The sequence below is a fragment of the Schistosoma mansoni genome, chromosome 6 (assembly GCF_000237925.1).
Source record: "Schistosoma mansoni strain Puerto Rico chromosome 6, complete genome".
NCBI classification, from domain to species: Eukaryota; Metazoa; Platyhelminthes; class Trematoda; order Strigeidida; family Schistosomatidae; genus Schistosoma; species Schistosoma mansoni.
This window is the reverse complement of record NC_031500.1, coordinates 14,061,780-14,082,811: the sequence shown is the minus strand read 5'-3', so window position 1 is coordinate 14,082,811 and position 21,032 is coordinate 14,061,780. Positions and strand designations below refer to the sequence as shown.

The 21,032-nt window shown below is 37.6% G+C and overlaps 1 protein-coding gene across 1 annotated transcript; it reads left to right on the top strand.

Moving 5' to 3' along the window:
• Positions 1-15,490: 15,490 nt before the first annotated feature.
• Positions 15,491-20,501, top strand: Smp_149380 (hypothetical protein; the record flags this gene model as incomplete). The annotated part of the gene is made up of 4 exons (XM_018798346.1): positions 15,491-15,559; positions 16,687-17,622; positions 19,698-19,980; positions 20,314-20,501. The coding sequence occupies 4 exons, from the start codon at positions 15,491-15,493 to the stop codon at positions 20,499-20,501; spliced, it is 1,476 nt and encodes a 491-aa protein (XP_018653297.1).
• Positions 20,502-21,032: the final 531 nt, after the last annotated feature.

Below are 21,032 nucleotides of genomic sequence, written 5' to 3'. Positions count from 1 at the left end.
TACTCGAGTTCAACCACGAGACAACTATGTATCCCAAGTGAATTAACGTATTAAGAGCTCTATCAAGGAGTCAAGTAAATAAACAAAACTTAGTTCCCAGTCTTATTTCCGACGGAGCACTTTATCACTTCTGCGTATTACTAGTCAGTAAAAGTTTTCTCAATAATGTGTCTTGTATTTTTCTATATTTAAATCAGATATTTCTCTCTTAGGTCAATCACAGGTGTGTTTGTAGATAATTTTATAATGAAGGAACTAAAAGCTAATTTCTGAACCAAGTAACAGAAGAAAGTGACATATCATAAGCCTTTGTAGTGGCAAACAAGCACCCAAAATAAATAGTTTTGTATGCCGTCAACATTAGCGGCGACCTCAATAATTTTGCTGGACACACCATGGCTGAGCGCTCTTGGTCATGTACTCGCACAGTATGGTAGCAACGGAAGTTGATTAAAAATTATTGATTTACCGGTTGGTTGGGTCTATTGTGATGTTTAAATAAATCAATGACTTCTTCGTATTGATGACTGTTGTAATTTTGAATTCCAAATACAATACATTCGTTCGGGCACATCTAATACTTCTTGATTACATTGCGTTATTCCTGGGATTACTAGTTTATACTACAATTCAAATACTTCTGATTATCATATTGGCGTCGCGATGGAGCCTGCGATACAACAGTTGGACATTCATTCAACTTCTGAAGCTTTTGAGGATTACCTTGAAAGGTTTGAGATATGGAGCATGACCAAGAAAGATATGAAGGGTGACAAAATTGTGGCACATTTTCTTACATTCATCGGTCAAGAAGCCTACAGTTTACTAAAAACCTTGGCATATCCAGATAAGCCGATTTCACTCCCATATACAACTCTCTAGGAATTACTATTAAATCATGTGAAGTGCACCAGTTTTGAATGTCGTGAGAGGGCAAATTTTCATAAGATGATTCGTCAGGATTACCAGAAGGTTAAAGACTTCATCCTTGAATTGCAAAGACAAGCTGCAAAATGCAACTTTGGTGATCAACTTCATGTACAGCTGAGAGATCGGTTAATTGCTGGAATTAACATACCAGGTCTGGAAAAGGAGATGTTAAGAATGCCGAACTGTTCTTTTCAAGATGCTAGAACTGCATGTATTAACTACGAAGCAGTGAATGAACTTGATATTCAATCGATGAAAATTTCTAATACTTTGCTTAGTCGTCATGATGAATTACAATCTCAGGGTCGATCAAATTTGCGTTCGTTTAATCGTGATTTCTATTCTCGTGGAAATATGAAAGGTGGTTTAACAAGGGACTGCAAAGCAAACAACAAAGGTGAGAATAAGTTTGGTAAATGCTTATCCTGTGGCAAATTTCATCCTCGTAATTCATGTGCATTTCGTAATGCTAGATGTTTTAAATGTGGCAAGATAGGACACATTCAGTCAGTGTGCAAAACTACTGTTCACTTTGCTTCAAGTATTACTAAGTCTGGTAACTTAGATCCCGATAATTCTGCTGTTTCTAATGATCATTCATCTTTATCCACCACTTCAAAAGGGAATGTTCATATTCAAAAGCGATTATATACATCCCTTGGTTCATTTCATGACTTTATTGTGGACACAGGTAGTATAGAGTCCATTATTTCATTCAAGAACTTGAAATCTTTAGATCCTAATGTTGTGGTAAAACCCACTGAGGTCTCAATACTGGGGATTACTGGACACAGACTGCCTATACGAGGATGTTGTAAATTGCTTATAAGAAATGATAATTCTTCATACGTACCTTGTGAATTTTTAGTTAGTGAAACAGGACTGTCCATACTGGGTTTAAAAAATCTGAAAAGGCCTAAAGTGGAATTGTCTCTACTAGTTTCTACAGAGAATTCTGATGCTTTACTCAAGGATTTGATAGCTGTGTGTGCTAAGTGTAGTGGAGGTATGAAAATTCAGCCCATAAAACTTCAAGTACAGAGTGATCCAGTCTTTCTTAAAAGACGAATAATTCCTTATGGTCTTCGAGAAGCAGCACATAAGTCACTGAACGATTTGTATGCGAAAGGTATAATTGAACCAGTTCAGTCCTCAGCATGGGGTACTCCTATCGTTACGCCATTGAAGTCGGATGGCAAGACCCCTAGAATATGCGGTGATTACAGATTAACACTGAACTCCCGTTTGTTGAAGCAAACATGCACGACGGTAAAGGCTGAAGATATTCTAAATCGACTTCATGGTTCTAAAGTGTTCTCGAAAGTTGGCTTGAAAGATGCTTATCTTCAAATCCCTTTAGATCAATCTTCACCTACCTTGACAACAATTAACACTCCTTTTGGTCTGTTCAAATACAACTTCCTTCCATTTGGTCTTAGTTGTTCTCCAGCCATATTTCAAGAGGTCATGAATAAGATAGTCAGCGATATTGAAGGTGTTGAAGTTTATCAAGATGATCTCATTGTTCATGGTGCTGATAAAGTAGTTCATGACCAGAGACTTATTGCTTTAGTGCGTCGTTTAATTGAGAAGAATATTACAATGAATCCAAATAAATGTTCATTTAGTGTATCTAGTTTTGAATGCCTTGGATACCTAGTTGATGGTAATGGTTTTAGACCAGATATGAAACGACTAGCCCCACTGACAAATGCACCGTCTCCAAAAAATATCACAGAATTACGTTCACTAGTGGGTGCTCTTCAGTACTATTCTCGTTTTATTCCTAATTTTTCTTGTCGTGCCAACTGTTTATTTAATATTTTGACATCCAATTCATTCAAATGGGGTGAAGAACAAGAGTCATGCCTACGAAGTCTGCTAAAGTTTCTTCAAAGTGATGCTGTTCTTCGAACTTACTCACCCAGTGTACATTCTGTACTTATTACTGATGCATCACCTGTGGGTATTGGTGCAGTTTTGGAACAGGAAGGTAGGCCAGTTATATGTGTTTCACGCAAACTTTCTGTTTCTGAACAAGGTTATTCACAAACGCAGCGAGAAGCGTTAGCTGTGTTTTGGGCTGTTAAAAGACTTCATAAATATTTATTTGGAAAGAAGTTTACCATTGTTACTGATCGTGAAGCTTTAAAGTTCATTTATCATCCTGACAAATCCTTAGCACGTTCCTCAGCTGCTATGGTTCAACGATGGAGTATTGCTTTGAGTGCTTATGACTATACGATTCAGCACAGGAGTGCAAGACAAATTCAACACGTTGACTACATTTCTCGACAACCATTACAAGATAGACCTGTTAATACTTCAGACTGCTTGTTAGTGCAACCTTTATCGGTGAGACGTCCAGATCTCATTAGAGAAACTCGTAGATACTTTGGATGTATACTCAGTGCTATACGGAAGGGTTGGAATGCTAATCTGAAACGTAGATTTCCTGTCTATTATTCAAAGCGGGACGAGTTATCTACTACTCCCGACGGTATTTTGTGTTTAAATGATCGTGTTGTTATTCCTCCTTCATTACGCAAACCTGTCCTTGATGATCTTCATAGTGGACATTTAGGTGTTGAGAAAATGAAGTCCTTGGCAAGACTCACATATTGGTGGCCAGAGATAAATGCAGATATATGTCGTACAGCAAACAATCGTGAGAAATGTCATAAGCTAAAAAGTCTGCCTTCGAAGTGGACTCCATGGCCAGTATCGTCTGAGGCGTGGCAGAGAATTCATGCAGACTACTGTGGTCCATTTCTTGGCAAGTACTATGCACTTGTAGTTATTGATTCTTTTTCTAAGTGGCCTGAAGTTTTTTTCACAACTTCACCAAATTCTGACTTCACAATCCAAGCATTAAGGAAGGTGTTTAGTCGAGAAGGAGTTCCCATAGTGTTAGTCACTGATAATGGCTCTCATTTTGCTGCGGATGCAGTCACTAATTGGTTGAATGGTATAGAGTGCAGACATCTGTTTACGGCTCCCAGGCACCCTTGTTCTAATGGTCAGGCAGAAAATTTCGTAAGAACATTGAAAATTGCTATTGATTCTATTGCTGCTTCGACATTTAATGAACTGGAGAGGGGAGTAGATACATTTCTACTTCAATATAGAAATGCTAAGCATTCTGTGACGAAAGAGACTCCATCAAAACTATTAAAAGGAAGAATTCTCCGTTCGAATATGAGGTGTTTGGAGTCTGCAGAAGTTACATATTATCGTGGGAATGATCTTCGACCAGCCACGGGGATCGTGGTGAAGAATGTTGGAAAATCTATGGTGCGAATTCTGGATATCAATGACTTGACTATACATAACGGATATGTTGATCAAATACAATACCAGAATCCAGGTGAGTCTGTTCCAATTTCGGTTGTTAATTCTAATACTAATGAGTGCATTCTAGATAATACAGAGTCTACATCCAATACACCGTCGGACAGATGTAAGATGAACTTAAGAAGAAGACGAACAATCGATTACAGACACTTACACTCCAATTCGAGCTGTGGAGGATGTGATGTTTAAATAAATCAATGACTTCTTCGTATTGATGACTGTTGTAATTTTGAATTCCAAATACAATACATTCGTTCGGGCACATCTAATACTTCTTGATTACATTGCGTTATTCCTGGGATTACTAGTTTATACTACAATTCAAATACTTCTGACTGTCATAGTCTATACCTTCAGGTGAGCAGTTGCAATAAGTTATAAACTAATTGTTCCTGGAATTTGTACGCATCTCACAGGATGATTTACTCCAACACCAATTCCAGTCAACTGATCGAGCTGCACATTACACACCAGATAACAATTGGGTACACCGTGTTACGTATACTTCGGATACAACTTGCCAGCTTGGCTCGTATACTTGTCGACACGTCCGCTTTTAAAACATATTACTAAACTCTGTCACTGACTTCTGATTCCACTAACTTGAGAACTTTTCATCAAATAGGCATTGCAGAGAACAGAGTTGTCAAGCCCTGGATATTCATGAAATCTGAGTAATAGCAGTAAAAGACTGAACAAACTGTTGAGATAGCGAATATAAGCTTTCACATTCTACGGTTATTTTCAGAGCTTCAAGGAACCTTGACGAAGGTACATTCATATTTCACAACCTACATAGAACACAAAATTGAAGTAGCCAGTCCAGGCACTATTGAAAATATAGACAGACTTAGAACTGAAGATACTAAAAGTACTATAGTTTGACAACACTTTACCAGGAACACTTTCTATAATTGAATCGTGCCCACCCAGTGAAATCAAAAGTCAGAAGCGAGGAGGTTGGGAGATATATTTGATAGATTTTCAATATATCGAGGAGTGACTGATCTAAACTGGCTATTGATCGCAGAAGTTGAGCACGTCTCGAAAGAAATGACAAAGGTTGCCAGGAGTGGTTAACCCAATGTTGTAAGACTCCTCGGATTGCTGGGTCGGATGCGTCTATTGCGATACTGATGGGTGCTTGAGTGTATTGGTGTGCCAGTATGGTTGCCTTCGTGACAAGTTCCTTAACTGTGGAGAATGCTTTTCGCGCGGTGTCGTTCAGATTAATGGATTTCGCATTTCCACGAAGTTGTTCGGTTAGCGGTTTCATAAGGGACGCGCACTTTGGTATGAACCGTCAATAGAAACTTACAAGACTGTTAAATGTGCGCAATTGCTTGGTGATGGTCGGTTCTGGGTAATCCGGAATGGCCGGCACTTTGCGTAAACCCACGTTAAGGTGAACGTACGCTTTACTATATGTGGCGATTGGCTTTCCATTTTCCGCCCGCAAGTTTATAACAGATTCGTGAAACCGGTCGTTAGAATTTTCAGGAAGAACGCTAACTTCTGTGCCAGTATCGACGAGGAAGCGAACTTTCGTGATCACATCTGTGACGGATAACAGATGTCAGTGTTCGCCGGCTACGGTCGCCGTTAACGCGTGCCGGCGGAGAAGTTTCCCGAGTTGTTTTTCGTGCTAGTCAACTTTGAGTTCGTGCGATTTCGGGGTTTTCTGCAATTTCTGGAAGAATTTCCAGATTGGTTAAGAAACTAGCATCAATCGGGGTTATCCGTCTTTCGTGGTCTGGAGACAGATAGCCTATGTGAAATGCTTCTTCGAAGGGTAAGTGACCGTTTACGTTCATTATGAAATCTAAGGTAGCGTGTAAGTGTACGACATAGTTCCGTAATGTCATTCTGTGTCGTTTGAGGTTTTTCTTTGACTGAAAAAACCTTGGCATTGAAAGACTTCCTGATTTCCAGGATGCGGTCAGCAGACTCAGCCAGCTCTTCTACGGCGTTGATTTGAAACGAGATAAGTACTGCTTGCACCTGTTGAGGAAGTTTAGACAAGAAAAGTCGCCGGAACAGGCCATCATCGAAAGTTCTTTTGCCAATTACCTTTCTCATTCTTAGCAACATGTCTGTCGCAGAACCATGTTGCAGGTCGATATTATTAAGGACTTAATCTAACCTTTGTCAATCAGTTAGATCTCGACGTTTCAGAATCGACCGTTTTAGGTTTTCGTAAGCTTCTGAAACATCACTAGTAAACATACTAGGTGTGACGTACCTGTTGAATTCGCGCGATTGTGCCTTTGAAACCGCGAGGAACTGTGCGCGTGGATCAGTCACGCCATGCTCAAAGAAGTCGGCCTCCGCGTAGCAGAACCAAGCTTCAATAGTGTCCGGCCAAAAGGGCATTAGCTGAAACGAGGGTGGTGTAATAGTCTTGATCTTAAGTAGCTTAGGAGTCTGTTCTGTCATGGCGGATTTAAAACATAGAGGTGAACGGGGAAATATTAGAAAATACAAAAAATATCTCAATACATAAAAAAACAAAGTAAGGTAATGATTTATAAAGTGCCAAAAAGGAACAGACTAATAGTTTATGGGTTGGTTTGCCACATCACATTAGGCTCACCGATGAAGATACCACAGGTATTGTAGTTTGACAACACTTTACCAGGAACACTTTCTATAATTGAATCGTGCCCACCCAGTGAAATCAAAAGTCAGAAGCGAGGAGGTTGGGAGATATATTTGATAGATTTTCAATATATCGAGGAGTGACTGATCTAAACTGGCTATTGATCGCACGAGGAGTTGAGCACACCATTTCAATTCGTGATCTGGTGCGGATGCATGACCGAGCGCCTTCAGCCTGGTGAGTATATTAAAACTAATATGGTTTGCATCCAATGTCGAACCCTTACAGAGCTATTGATTTTAAGGATTTATTTACCTATACAAGACTGTTCATCGAGTGAGTAATTATTTAATGACATAACCTTCTAATATATACGTATATATATGGACGAACGAATAAAATGAGTTAATCCTTTTTCACTTCTAAAAACGGAAATTGCGAAGTGATCTCCTAATTCCATTCCAAAGTTCGAATAAGTACCAATAATTGTAGTCTTAGCACGTCTACCTTTCAATCATCTCGAAGACTAATGATCTCCCTAAATAAACAAAACAGGTTCAAGAACGTCCTGAGAATAAACTCCGAGGGATCCCATTTTTCCCTTAATTGTCAGGGGTTTTAACACCCCATATGAACAAGTGACATCGATCTTCATGAAGAGAAACTTCATGGGGAAACTGAAAGCCTGGAGGAATATTTATCGGAAGAATACGCATAAGTCAGGCAATCTGCTGTTCTTACTCAAGGAAGATAAAGATATTGAATTTCAAGGTCGTGGTTTAACCGTGTACGTAACAAGTAAGTACTTGAGTTTATGTTGCTAATTTCAAGGTTCTATTGCGAACTTACCGTAGTTTAACACAGTGCGTTACTAGTATTCGCCGGTTTTGTGTTTCACCACATACCTCTGTCCCTGTTCATCAATTGTGAACTGACAATACGTACATAAAGACGCGCGTCATCCTAGCCCATAATTGCAGGCCACAAATATCAGCCAAGTATCAGAAAATGAGTTACAACTACATAGTTTCTTGGATGCTTATAACATTCACTGCTGCCGTATCATGTGTCCTGACTTATGTATTCTCTAGATATCAACATGAGCCTTACATGGATGAAGTTTTTCATGTGCGCCAAACGTTGAAATATATTCAAGGAAACTGGACGTCCTGGGACAACAAGATCACCACACCTCCAGGTCTTTATGTGGCTTATGTGTCCGCTCACAAAGTTTTGAGTTCATTAGGTGTACTTCCACCTGAACCTACTGTAATGCATTTGAGGTTTTCGAGTGTCCTGTTCAGTATATTTAACCATGCGATTATTCTTAGGCTTGTTAAAATCATGAAATGTAACTCTCCTAATATTCTAGCAATCGCTATCGCATCGGAACCATTATTCATCTTTTTCTCTGCCTTGTACTACACTGATCATTGCTCGATTTTATTCGTCATGGCGTCTGTTTACTTTAGTTTATTACATCACGGCTGGTTAAGTGCTATGTTTGTTTCATATGCTGTCTTCACACGTCAATCTAATATTATATGGGTCCCTCTGCTTATGTGCATCCACACTTCCGGGAGCTTATCACAAAATATGTTCGGGCATGACCGATGTTCCTCAACCTTGTGGATCAAAAGATTACTGTACATGTTCACTACACATCCAATTTCTGTCATGCTTGTTATACTGAAAAGCGTCTTTGGACCATGTTTACCTTTCGTTTTAGTTTCATTTTCGTTTATATCTTTCGTTATTATAAATAAAGGTATTGTTTTGGGTGATAGAGAAGCACATACTGCAGTTTTGAACATCCCTCAATTTTTCTACTTTGCTACTTTTTGTGCATTCTCTACTCCCGTTCAGTTTGGGGGTTTCATATTAAATAGCATTAAGTCATTTAAAAACTTGCTTGCTAATCGAAGTTGGAGGGTGTTGAGTATATTTCTTCTACTCACACCAATTTTTGTCCTATTTATATTAATATCTTTGAAGTATTGCTTTTTTGTTCATCCTTATTTGATTTCTGACAATAGACACTATACTTTTTATATCTGGCGAAAAATCATATATAGAAGTGTTTCCACGTATTATGGTCTGTCTGTTGTTTACCTGGTGGCGACAGCGTACTTTGTGAACACGTTGTTCTTTTCTTATCGCAACATACCATTCGGTCCTTTCATAGAACGCCTAGTTTTCTTAGTTTGCGCTTTCATTGTTGTGATCGCTTCTGGTTTACTCGAATTGCGATATTTCCTGATCCCATTTGTATTATGGCGAATCTTCTCCCTTTCACATACTCATTATAAGTACTTGCTCTGTGAAGTTTTGTGGAATCTATTGATTGTATTCATTGCAGCATACCTCTTTATCTTTAAGCCGTTTGAATGGCCAAGTCAGCCTGGTGTGCACCAAAGGTTTATGTGGTAGCATTTTTAATGCCTCTTAAATAGTATTTTATTCATGTCTAAATGCGAAATAATGTGACTGCGATTTACTGCAAATATCGAACGACTGTAATGCGAATTGTTAAAATCGTAACTAATTTATGTGCAACACTTATTTGTTCGTGAAATGTACTTTTAAACTTGGAACTTGTTCTTCAAAATACCATGAAAGTTGTTACTAGTCAGCTTCGGTTGACAATTATACTATTTTTATGAAAAAAAACAACAATCATCTGTGTTTTAGTATTCTGAATAACACATAAGACGATTCAAGCATTGGTTATTTTTTTTCAAATGCAGAAATACGAAATTTTCTATGTGGATGGGGATTTAGTCAGTCAGCTACAACGTAGGACCATGCACATATATGCATCGGCCCAAGTTGCCATACCTCACTCATTAGCACAACAAGATGAACACCAGATTAATAGAAGTAGTTTATTTAGTGGTGGTAATATATAAAAGAAAAGTTGTATATAAGGATATAGTACAGGAAGAAAGACAGACATGCGGCAATTTTAATCTCACGGTTTAAGGGCAGACAAAGAGTGGATACACCTGTGGATAGGGAGTGAAGTAGTTTAACGCGTCGACAACTTAACTTATCTTGGAAGTCTGATCAGCCCTAATGGGTTTGTGTCTGACGACAGTCAGTCAGCTACAACGTAGGACCAGGCACATTTATGCATCGGTCCAAGTTGCCATACCTCACTCATTAGCACAACAAGATGAACACCAGATTAATAGAAGTAGTTAATTTAGTGGTGGCAATATATAAAAGAAAGGTTGTATATAAGGATGTAATAAAGGAAGAAAGAAAGGTTTAAGTGAAGATAAAGAGTGTATACACCTGCGCGATTGTGATCGATTCTGAGACATGTCACACAGAGTCTCCAACCATTGGTTACGATAGTCACGTGGACCCCAACCAAGTAGTCTGCATCTGCCAACATGGCTCAGACTAGAAGTCAGTGACTTCAAACACTGATGCCACGTTTTAGTTTGGCCGCCCTTAACTCTCTTCCAACCATTGCCAATACTAGTCAGCATAGCGCGTCTTGGTAATCGGTGTTCAGGCATACGTAACTCGTGGCCCAACCATCTCAGTCGATGAAGATTCATGACCTCATCAACTGATTTACCATCATTCCCTAATACCCTGTGTCTAACCTCGCTATTACTTACCCGGTTATCCCAGCAGATGCGAGCAGTATTTCTAAGGCATCTGTGTTCAAATACTAGTAACTTACGAGTATCTTCTACTCTTAATGGCCACGTTTCACAGCCGTAAAGTAGAACAGAGCGAACTGCTGCGCAGTATACTCGTCCCTTATTTGATAGACGGATATCTCGTCTTCGCCATAGGTGACGTAAGTTGGCAAAAGCCAAACGAGTTTTCTGAATCCGTGCTGAGATTTCGTCAGACACCAACCCATTAGGGCTGATCAAACTTCCAAGATAAGTGAAGTTGTCGACGCGTTCGACTACTTCACTCCCTATTCTTAGTTCAGGTGTTGACGCAGGACAGTCCTGGAGTAACAATTTACATTTAGAGGGGGGGGGAAAATGCATTTCAAATATCCTGGCATTGTTACTCAGTTCTAACAGAAGACTCGGCATTTTATCAGCGTCTTCACCAATCAGGACTATGTCATCTGCGTAATCCAAGTCGATAAGTGGACCTCCTGGCAAGAGATTAGTTTTTGAAAATTCAGTCGATGAGAGTGTTATTTCCAATAGTAGGTCTATGATGAAGTTAAACAAAAATGGGGATAGTGGACAGCCTTGTCGGACATCGCTTGAGGTTGTAAAGTCAAATGACAGTTTGCCATGTCATTCAAGATCTCTGACCATCGATTGCTATCAGCTCGCAAATCCCAACCAGGTAGTCTACACCTACCAGCATGGCTCAGTCCAATTGTTAGTGACTTCATGGATTTGTGCCACGTTTTGGTGTGGCCGCCCCTAGCTTTCTTCCAACCTACTTTTACTCCATAAAACATTGCACGTCGTGGCAGTTGGTGGTTGGGCATACGTAACACGTGTCTTAGCCATTTCAACTGATGAAGTTTCACTACTTCATCAATAGAATAGTGAATACGTGGTCGATACAGCCACAACCAGGTCTGAAAACAGCCTGATTATCTCGTGTTTGCAGTTCACAAATCTTTGCTAGGTGCCCGATAATTATTGAGGCTAGTATTTTAGACACTATATTAGTTAAACTAATCTCTCTATGATTATCGCAGGATGATTTTGATCCTTTCTTATATATTGCGACAATCAGTGATTGTGACCAGTCGGAAGCGATTACGTCCAACTCCCAGATTTTAGCTAAAATATTAGTTAACCTAATCGCTAAAATTGGACCACCATATTTAAAGACCTCTGGAGCCAATCCATCTGGACCAGCTGCTCTTCCTCGTTTCAGATTAGCTATATCTTTTTGAACTTCAGCTGTAGTTGGGGAACCTACTTTAATGCCCCATCTAGACTGTTTGGAGATGGTGGGTAACTGTAGAGTAGCTGAAGGCCAGCTAAACTGTTCTCTAAAGCGTTCCGCCCATCGTCCTAAACGTCTGGGTTGAGAGCAGATAAGGGTTCCGTCTTTTTCCGAGATTGTTTCGCTTACACTTGACTTCTTAATTCCGGTTTCTTTTATTAGTCTGAAGAGTTGCCAGGTGTTGCCTACAGCCGCTATCTTTTCCATCTCTTTTGCTTTCGTTGCCCACCACCGCTAACAATCGTTCCTTAGACTTTTGGTTAACCTAGATCTGATTTGTTTTCCCTCTTCGTCGTGTTCAGGGCCTGATGGGATGAGCTTACGAGAATCCATCAGTGCAATATACTTAGAAGAAATCCATTGGTTTTTTGTAACCATTTGGTTTAAATTACTAATAGATTTTAACCAAAGGATTGCAAAAAACTAGTGGATTTCAGGCATACGTAGCACGTGGCCCAACCATCTCAGTCGATGGAGATTCATGAGCCGAGATGGTTCGGCCCACGTGGGGATTAAGATGTTTAAACATATCCCGAAGACACTACTCTTATGAAATATGTATAAGTTCATATGGTCTTTAGACGTTCTTACGACGGAGAGTTACGAGGCTGCCGTTAGAAAATATACTGATGCAACATGAATTGGTGTAGTTCTTAGCAAACTGCCAAGACACTTATTGATATCTCACTAATATGTTTAATTAGAAATAAAGTCAGATGATTTATAAATCTAGTTTCGAAATTTAATTTAAAAGTAACTTTTATTTTTAGAACTGATTATTATACGACCTTTTAATTAAGTGAACTCAAATTACCTACCCAGATTTGCTATTTCAAACTTCTAGAAAATTGAATATTTTTAATTATAAGTGCTGTATCTGAAAAAAAAACAGTTTGTTCATTACTAGTCGATGTTTAACTATTATTGCGAAACATAGTTCTACCTTATTCTTCATGTTATGACAGTTAAAGCTATTTTACCAGTAAATGTTAATGTTAGGTTTATTGAAATGTTTTTCAGTTTCAATCTCAAACGATATTTCAATTCATCCTTTAACGTAAGCCCAACCATTTTAATCACCTAACTAAAAGATAACATGAAAAATGCTATATAAGACTGAACATATATATACCCGCATATGAAATTTGTTGATTCGAAAGAACAACATAAATCTGTTTTGTTAAAAAATACCCATTTACAATATAATAGATAATACTCAGTAGATCCACATGTTTAGAAATTCTTAACTAGAATTATACCGTATCTACATCTTTTACCCAATATCCAAAATGCGAACCTCTAGTTAGCATTTACGCATATTAGGATCCAAATCATGTGTCTTTAATTTTGATAAGAGTCACATAATCTTTGAAAACCAAACTTCTGTTGTCTAGTTAACTTGGTGGAGATGTTTATTAAAAAGATATTCAGACTTCTCACATGCGTTGTCAAATTATTAGGAACATAGATTTATTTGGCCAGCGCTATTTTAATGAGTAGTAAGAATTAAACCACAACAGTTGTAATTAATCCACTTCACAGCTAATGATTTTCTAACTCTTCAATAGATCAGATTTCAATTTCGTAACGATTAACAATGAAAATAGGATAAGTAGTGCCTATGATTTCCTGTTTAATGCCTAGCGAAGCCTTTTCAAAAGATATCTATCAATTAACTTAAGCTGAACAAGAACAAACCTAGGAAAATCGTCACGAAGTAAATCATCCCAGTGCATGCTATTTACTTAAATACTTGTGATTGGGGTTCAGTTCACAAATAACTGAATTGGCTACATTAAGTAATTTACTTTAATACTGTCTATTCTAATTTTATATACCTCTGCAATATGACCTAAGGATTAACTTTTGAATTCAGGACTTGATCTCCTAACTAGAGGGATTTTTACTGCCTTTTAGTGTACGAACGGTATAATTTTGCTGATTAACTGTTGAAAAATACAGTCTTCCAGACAAATTAAGTAGCAATACTGATTAGTACTCGTTTCTCTAAACCCAAGAGCAAACAGTTGTTTCAGATTGAGTTTGCATTGATGCATATTGCAACAAATAAATAAAATAACTGTATGGACTAATTCACTTACCACAAGTTATTGTTTTATGTTAGGCTGACAGTTGATAATGTGTCGGGACAGATACGAAAGCTGAATAGATTTTTACTCACCGACAATACTTATAGTACAGGGGACATACGTATGTACCCTTTGGAATTTATATATTTCAGTGCAGTCTGTTCCGTATTATTTTGTAGCTATGGAAAATGAACTATACAATTGAAAAATATGCATAAGTTCCTAGCGTTCAGCCATAGATATTTTCCAGCTGTATGCAAATAAGTTGAGATCAGTATGCGAGAGATGAGGATGTTAAGTGAAGACTACAAGGTAAGGTGGTGATTTGGTGGACTGAGTCGTAAACTTTTATAGACTCAACTGGCTAAGGTTTATTACATGTCTTATTATTTATTTAAACACATAAATATTGGTACAAGAAAGCACCAGATAAATATGCGCCTCACAAATCTCATTCGATTTGTGTGAGGGCTGTGTTACTGCCCAGGTGCCCAGACTGAAGCAGGTGGTTTTCTTAGGGGGCCACACCCGTAGCCTTTGACCTGAAGGTCTGATCCACAAGGCATTGGAGCATCGTGAGGAGATACTGTCCCATAGTAGACAGTGACCAACGACTGGTTCATACGCCATTTGTTCCCTCACGATACTGGAGCTCATGTGCACCATTGGTTTGGAATCAGAGTTTTCCAACTCCCCTAGGTGGACTCTCCGTGTCCACCAACCCGGTTAAAGCGCCGGACATTCGCTTTTCGTCCTCTCAATTTCGTAAACAACACCCCCTTTGTGAGAAGGCAGTGAGTAGGACTTCCCTGGCAGAGGCTATATATTCGCGTGGCCATGTGAGAGCATTTCGAGAGGGAGAGCAGACTCTCCTCACTCTCGGCCGTACCAGGGCATTCGGGGGTCTACCATCTACTCTAGCAAATTAAACTGGATAACATAAGAATATGTTGGGGAAAGGCTATGTGATCAAATTAAAACTTGGTATCAGTACTTAAAGTTACTGGTTAGTAGTCTAAAGGGGGTAACATAGGGTCCATAGTTTCTTCATGAGGTTTACGTTGATGATCCTGGTAAAACATAGCTGTTGTTAGTTCACTGTGAATAGCGTTACGACTACCCTTATTAGTGTTTTGTTACTGACTTCTTTCTCTGCACTTATGCGAAGAGTTTAGTAACTTTAGCCAAATTATTATCATTGACTCATTACCAGGCACGGCTCTACTTACTTTGCTTCGAGTCATAATTTATATATGAGGTCTAGTAATGCTGTCTGTTTCATCAGGCGGAATTATGTTGGGTGGGGTTCTAACCTAGGATTTAGTGTCTAAAATTCTAACACCTTAACTCCTAAGCCGTTACTCCAATTCGACCGATATATATATATATATATATATATATATATATATATTGTGCAGCTGAACCTTTAGGTTTTGATTTAATTATAGAAGATGCAATGTTTGATGACCCGAACGCAAATTGCTTTCAAGCAGATAGCGTAAGGTCAAGAGTCATTTGCAGAAATTTATAGGGATGTATACTTCAGTAACTAGAAAAAAGCAGCCATATGAGCACAATAACAGCTAATTCGACACAGACAAGCAAAAGTATACTTATGCAGTCAGTGGAGTGTAGGGTGTGTTCAAGCATTCAGCTGAATAGTCGAATATATACAACATGAAAACGACTAGAATACAAAAAACCAAAAATGTTTCACGTGATTTAATAATTGTCATGAGTTAAACCAAGTGTTCAATGGTATGCAGGATATATATATAACTCTTGCATTGAGTATACCTGTCTATTGAAAAAATCGCAGCCTAATGGGTGCTATTTATCAAATACTTGAATTTGTTTAGAAATAAACCCATTACTATTAATTCAACAGACTATTTAAACGTCTCTGCAATTTTTAATCAAGCAAGTTTCAGACAGTTGTGTCAGTCCACTTAAAATATATTTTACATCGGTACGATAGAAGTTTGTAAAGAATCATTGAGGACTAATTTTTTCTCGAAACCAATTGTATTTCTCCTAAAAAAAATAAATTCATTAACTTCACTCATCTCACAAACGCTTACTGTTTAGAATAATAAATAAATAGTGACTATTTACGTTTTGGCCCCCAAATGCCCTGGTACGGCCGATAGTGGGGAGAGTCCGCTCTCCCTCTCGAAATGCTCTCACATGGCCACGCGTATATAGCCTCTGCCAGGGAAGTCCTACTCACTGCCTTCTCACAAAGGGGGTGTTGTTTACGAAATTGAGAGGACGAAAAGCGAATGTCCGGCGCTTTAACCGGGTTGGTGGACACGGAGAGTCCACCTAGGGGAGTTGGAAAACTCTGATTCCAAACCAATGGTGCACATGAGCTCCAGTATCGTGAGGGAACAAATGGCGTATGAACCAGTCGTTGGTCACTGTCTACTATGGGACAGTATCTCCTCACGATGCTCCAATGCCTTGTGGATCAGACCTTCAGGTCAAAGGCTACGGGTGTGGCCCCCTAAGAAAACCACCTGCTTCAGTCTGGGCACCTGGGCAGTAACACAGCCCTCACATAAATCGAATGAGATTTGTGAGGCGCATATTTATCTGGTGCTTTCTTGTACCAATATTTATGTGTTTAAATGAATAAATAAATAATTTACGTTTTGAATATATTAAATGATATAAAAGCCTAAAGGTTATAAATCGATTCTGTTTGATTTTGGTTGGTACTCACCTTGTCACTATTACTGTTATTATGTTAATCGATTTTAGTTCATGGTTAATTACAAGTTAAATGAAGACTGTTCTCTGAAAGAATTTGATGACTGGTTAACTGCATCATCCCGCCTGCACACTACATATCCTGGAAGAAGTTTATTGAAAATTTCAAACAAATTAAAATTTGGCCAACGTGGTCTAATTGCTTGTTGTGAAATAAAATCAAAACAATGCTGTTATTCTGTACCATTAGATGATTTACACTTAGTTCTTACACCGTTACGATGTGCTTATCTACTTAATCATTGTCCATGTTTTGAACATTCCAAACGTTATCAAGCTAATTTAAACTCTCTTGATACCCTTATAGCTTTTATGTACCATTGTAAATGTTCAACTTCAACCAAATGCATCCTAAGAAAGATTTGGGCACCTTATCTATCTGTTCTGCCAGAAGTTTATTTAGATCCATTATCTTGTATCTTATTAGATACTGACTGTTTATTTGAGAGAATATTTACAATTAACTCTCCTGATTATTTTCATTCAAATGATATAAATATTAAACTAAAACGTTTGCTAACACGACTGTTAAGGTCGTGGAATTGCATAAAACCAATTTTTACTAATAACAATGATTGTACAAAAGGTTTGCATTATAAAGGTTATGATATTCCGCCAAAAGAATTTCTATGGGCTTGGTGTACTGTGAATTCACGTTGTGTTTCATGTCCTTTTAAAGAATCTTTATCACAGGTTCAACATCTTTATAATCTACTAATCAGTTTTGATTTAAAAGATTTGAGCTTTTGTAATGATTTTGAAGTTGTTTCACTGTTTATGAATGAGAAGAATAACCACACAATCTCTTTGATACCATTTTTTGATTTTTTTAATCATGATCAAAATGTACCAACCGCTTTGTCACTGTCTAAAACAGGATTATCATTGGAATTATATTTGGAACGTTCAGTATCTGCAGGTGAACAGGTAGTCTCTTGTGTTTTATTTTTATAACGCGAAGAATGTTATCATTTACTTTTTAGCTGTAATGTTGTATACTACTTAACAATAAACATTATGAGCTTTAATTTACTGTAATTGGTCAATTACAACTATTGGCGAATTATACTCTGAATGCGTGTAAGTACATGGTAGGAAACCCTGCATAACCTGGACTTCATGCTAGTTAGCTGCCACTCGTCAGCAAGATGCTTAACTTTACAGTCTTGAGTGAACTGATACTTTACGTAACTCTCTCACATCGCCCAACTTCACAGTCTGAGACATCATCTCTAAATTATATAGGCTGGACTAAAGAGCTAGACATTCTTCACTATTCACTGACCAATCAGTTGTACAATTCACAATAATATTTGTGACAACTGAATGATTTGTATACGGTAGATTACTGTGCTCTCATGATTTTTATTGATAACCCGTAAGTTACAAGTACGAAACATGATCTGTCTAATATATTGCCGTAAACTAACACCATTTATACATTTCTTCATCTCGACTCAGATAAGCAACCCTATGAATAATACAGTGTATTCACGTAGATCATACGGTCAATAAATTGCTTAACAGTCTCTGTTACTCATTAAACTCTGGTACGCAATTCAGAACCCGGACGGAAATATACAAAAGACTTAAAATAAAAGTACACACTATTCCTGTAATAACTTAACAACCCATTCTCCAACAATTGAGAAGGAGAGTGAACAATTGTCTTACCTATTCCGAAATAGTCTCGCTAACAGTCAAATTATTAACACATGTTTCCTTGACAAGTCTAAATAGTTTTCAACTATTACTTATTGTCACCACCTTTTCTATATCTTTTCTTTGTCCACCACCGTTCATGATCATTGAGTAGGCTCCTTACCAGCCTACGCCTAAGCTGCCTTCGCTCCTCATTGAGTTTAAAGCCTATACATATAAGTAGTCGTTATTTTTCTTCACTCCTGAACTAATGTCAGTTAGCTAGATCACCACTGTAAACTGGGAAACATTGAAAAGCTGTTGCGTCCTAGTATGGGACTCTCTGGCAGTGCACATTTTTAACTTCATCGGGGATCGAACTCAGATCCTTCAGTCTTTCGTGCAAATGCTTTACCCCTAGATCACAATATTGTAGTTGTCTAACTTCAATCATCTCACCATATTGTGTTTATGTCTTCCATTGCCTGCAGTGGATAATTGTCTCATACTCGACATGTTTGAAGTTCAGTCCGTTATGTAAATTATGTAAATTTAATAACTCCCAATAAATTCCCATATTAATAACGTAATGATGACTAGTATTGGGGATGGTTGGAAGAGAGTTAGGGGCGGCCAAACCAAAACATGGCATCAGTGCTTGAAGTCACTAACTAAATAATAATGAGTTATAGTGAGGTTAGATACAGGGTATTAGGAAATGATGGTAAATCAGTTGATGAGGTCATGAATCTTCATCGACTGTGATGGTTAGGCCACGTGTTACGTATGCCTAAACACCGATTATCACGACGCGCTATGCTGACTAGTATTGGCAATGGTCGGAAGAGTGTTAAGGGCGGCCAAACCAAAACGTGGCATCAGTGCTTGAAGTCACTAACTTCTAGCCTGAGCCATGTTGGCAGATGCAGACTACTTGGTTGGGATCCACGTGACTATCGTAACCAATGGTTGGAGACTCTGTGTGACATGTCTCAGAACCAATCACAATTGTGTAGGTGTATACACTCTTTATCTTCCTTTAAACCTTGAGATTAAGATTGCTTCATAACTTTCTTCCTTCCTGTACTATATCCTTATATACAACCTATAATTTATATACTACCACCACCACTAAATTAACTACTATGAATCCGGTGTTGATCTTGTTGTGCTAACGAGGTATGGCAACTTGGACCGATGCATAAATGTGCCTGGTCCTACGTTGTAGCTGACTAACTTACTGAATAACGTTAATTAATCATGATCAAATTAGTTACCATCCAATCTTGATTTCATTGTTTCGTTTTGTTTGTTTCATATCCTGTTGATTAATTTCGTTTCTAATTTCTCCTAATTTCTAGGTTTTAATCAATTATGGAGCACATGATAATTTAACTCTATTGACAGAATATGGTTTCATTTTGCCATTCGATGAAAAAAACACCAACGAAGTGATTTACTTAAGTTACCGTTTCATCATGGATTTATTTCATAATTTAATCGATTCATTCATAACATTGACTAGTAGTATTAGTATTAGTAGTTGTGATTCTGCTACTGTATCTAATCTAGTCGAATCGTTTACTGATAATCAAACTGTGGAGGATAAATTCAAGATATTACCACAATTCTACTATTCATTAGGTCTTTATTTTCATCAAATTCTTGAAAAGTTAGATCTATGCCTACCAGATCATTCCACTGACAATAATGATGGTGATGGCAATGATGATGATGGTGATGATGTTACATGGAGTTCAGTTTATTTATCACTTAATAGTAATAATAATAATTCTGGTCCATCCTATCACCTAGGTTTAATATTATTTTTAATGTATACATTTATAAGTAATATAAATAATAATGATGCTCAACAACAGTGTTATCAATCCCTTGATAATTTGTATAATATTTCAGAAAACACTATTTATTCAACTATTCAAACATTATTAAATCGAATTTATACGATCCTTTTAGAACAGTTGAAAGATGATCGGGAAAAAATTGTTCATTTAATGAATAATCCCACCTGTCAGCACAATTTGTCAACATTGATGTCATCTGCTTCATTGACATCTATTTGTTTAGTAGATCAATTTTGTAAAGAATTTTTATATTATTTTGATCAACGTGAATGTTTTATTAAAAGTTTAACGGTGAGTTAATATAGCTACATTATTGTGTGTGTGTGTCTATTTTAAACGGGTTCAATTGACTTGTATATCTTTTTATATACTGTTCTTGTTCACTTATTTGTGTTTTTTTTTTGATTGAGTTCCCTTTCTCTTGTCTTTTTTCTTAAAAACAGATTATCTCCATGTGCTATATGTTGGTACCTAGTCGTACCGTGACAGGTGTATTCAGTCCTTGTCTTCCTCTAGAACTTGAGTCTCAAAATCTTCTTCAACGTTTTTTCTTTGTATATATTTAATATTTTCTACCAGTATGGGATTCGTCTTAGAATAATTTTGTCTCGTTCTACTAACGTAGTGTGTATGACGACGTGAACCGATGAACATGTGTCAGATTCTACGTTGCATATAACTGACTGACTATTGTTCTGATGTCTATGTGTATTAAATAAGTAAGCTAAAATTCATTTGAAATTCATCTGTACTATTGTGTCTGATTTTGAACCATGTCATTCAAAGTATCTAACCATTTATACTATAACATCACTAGGAATATGAACAATA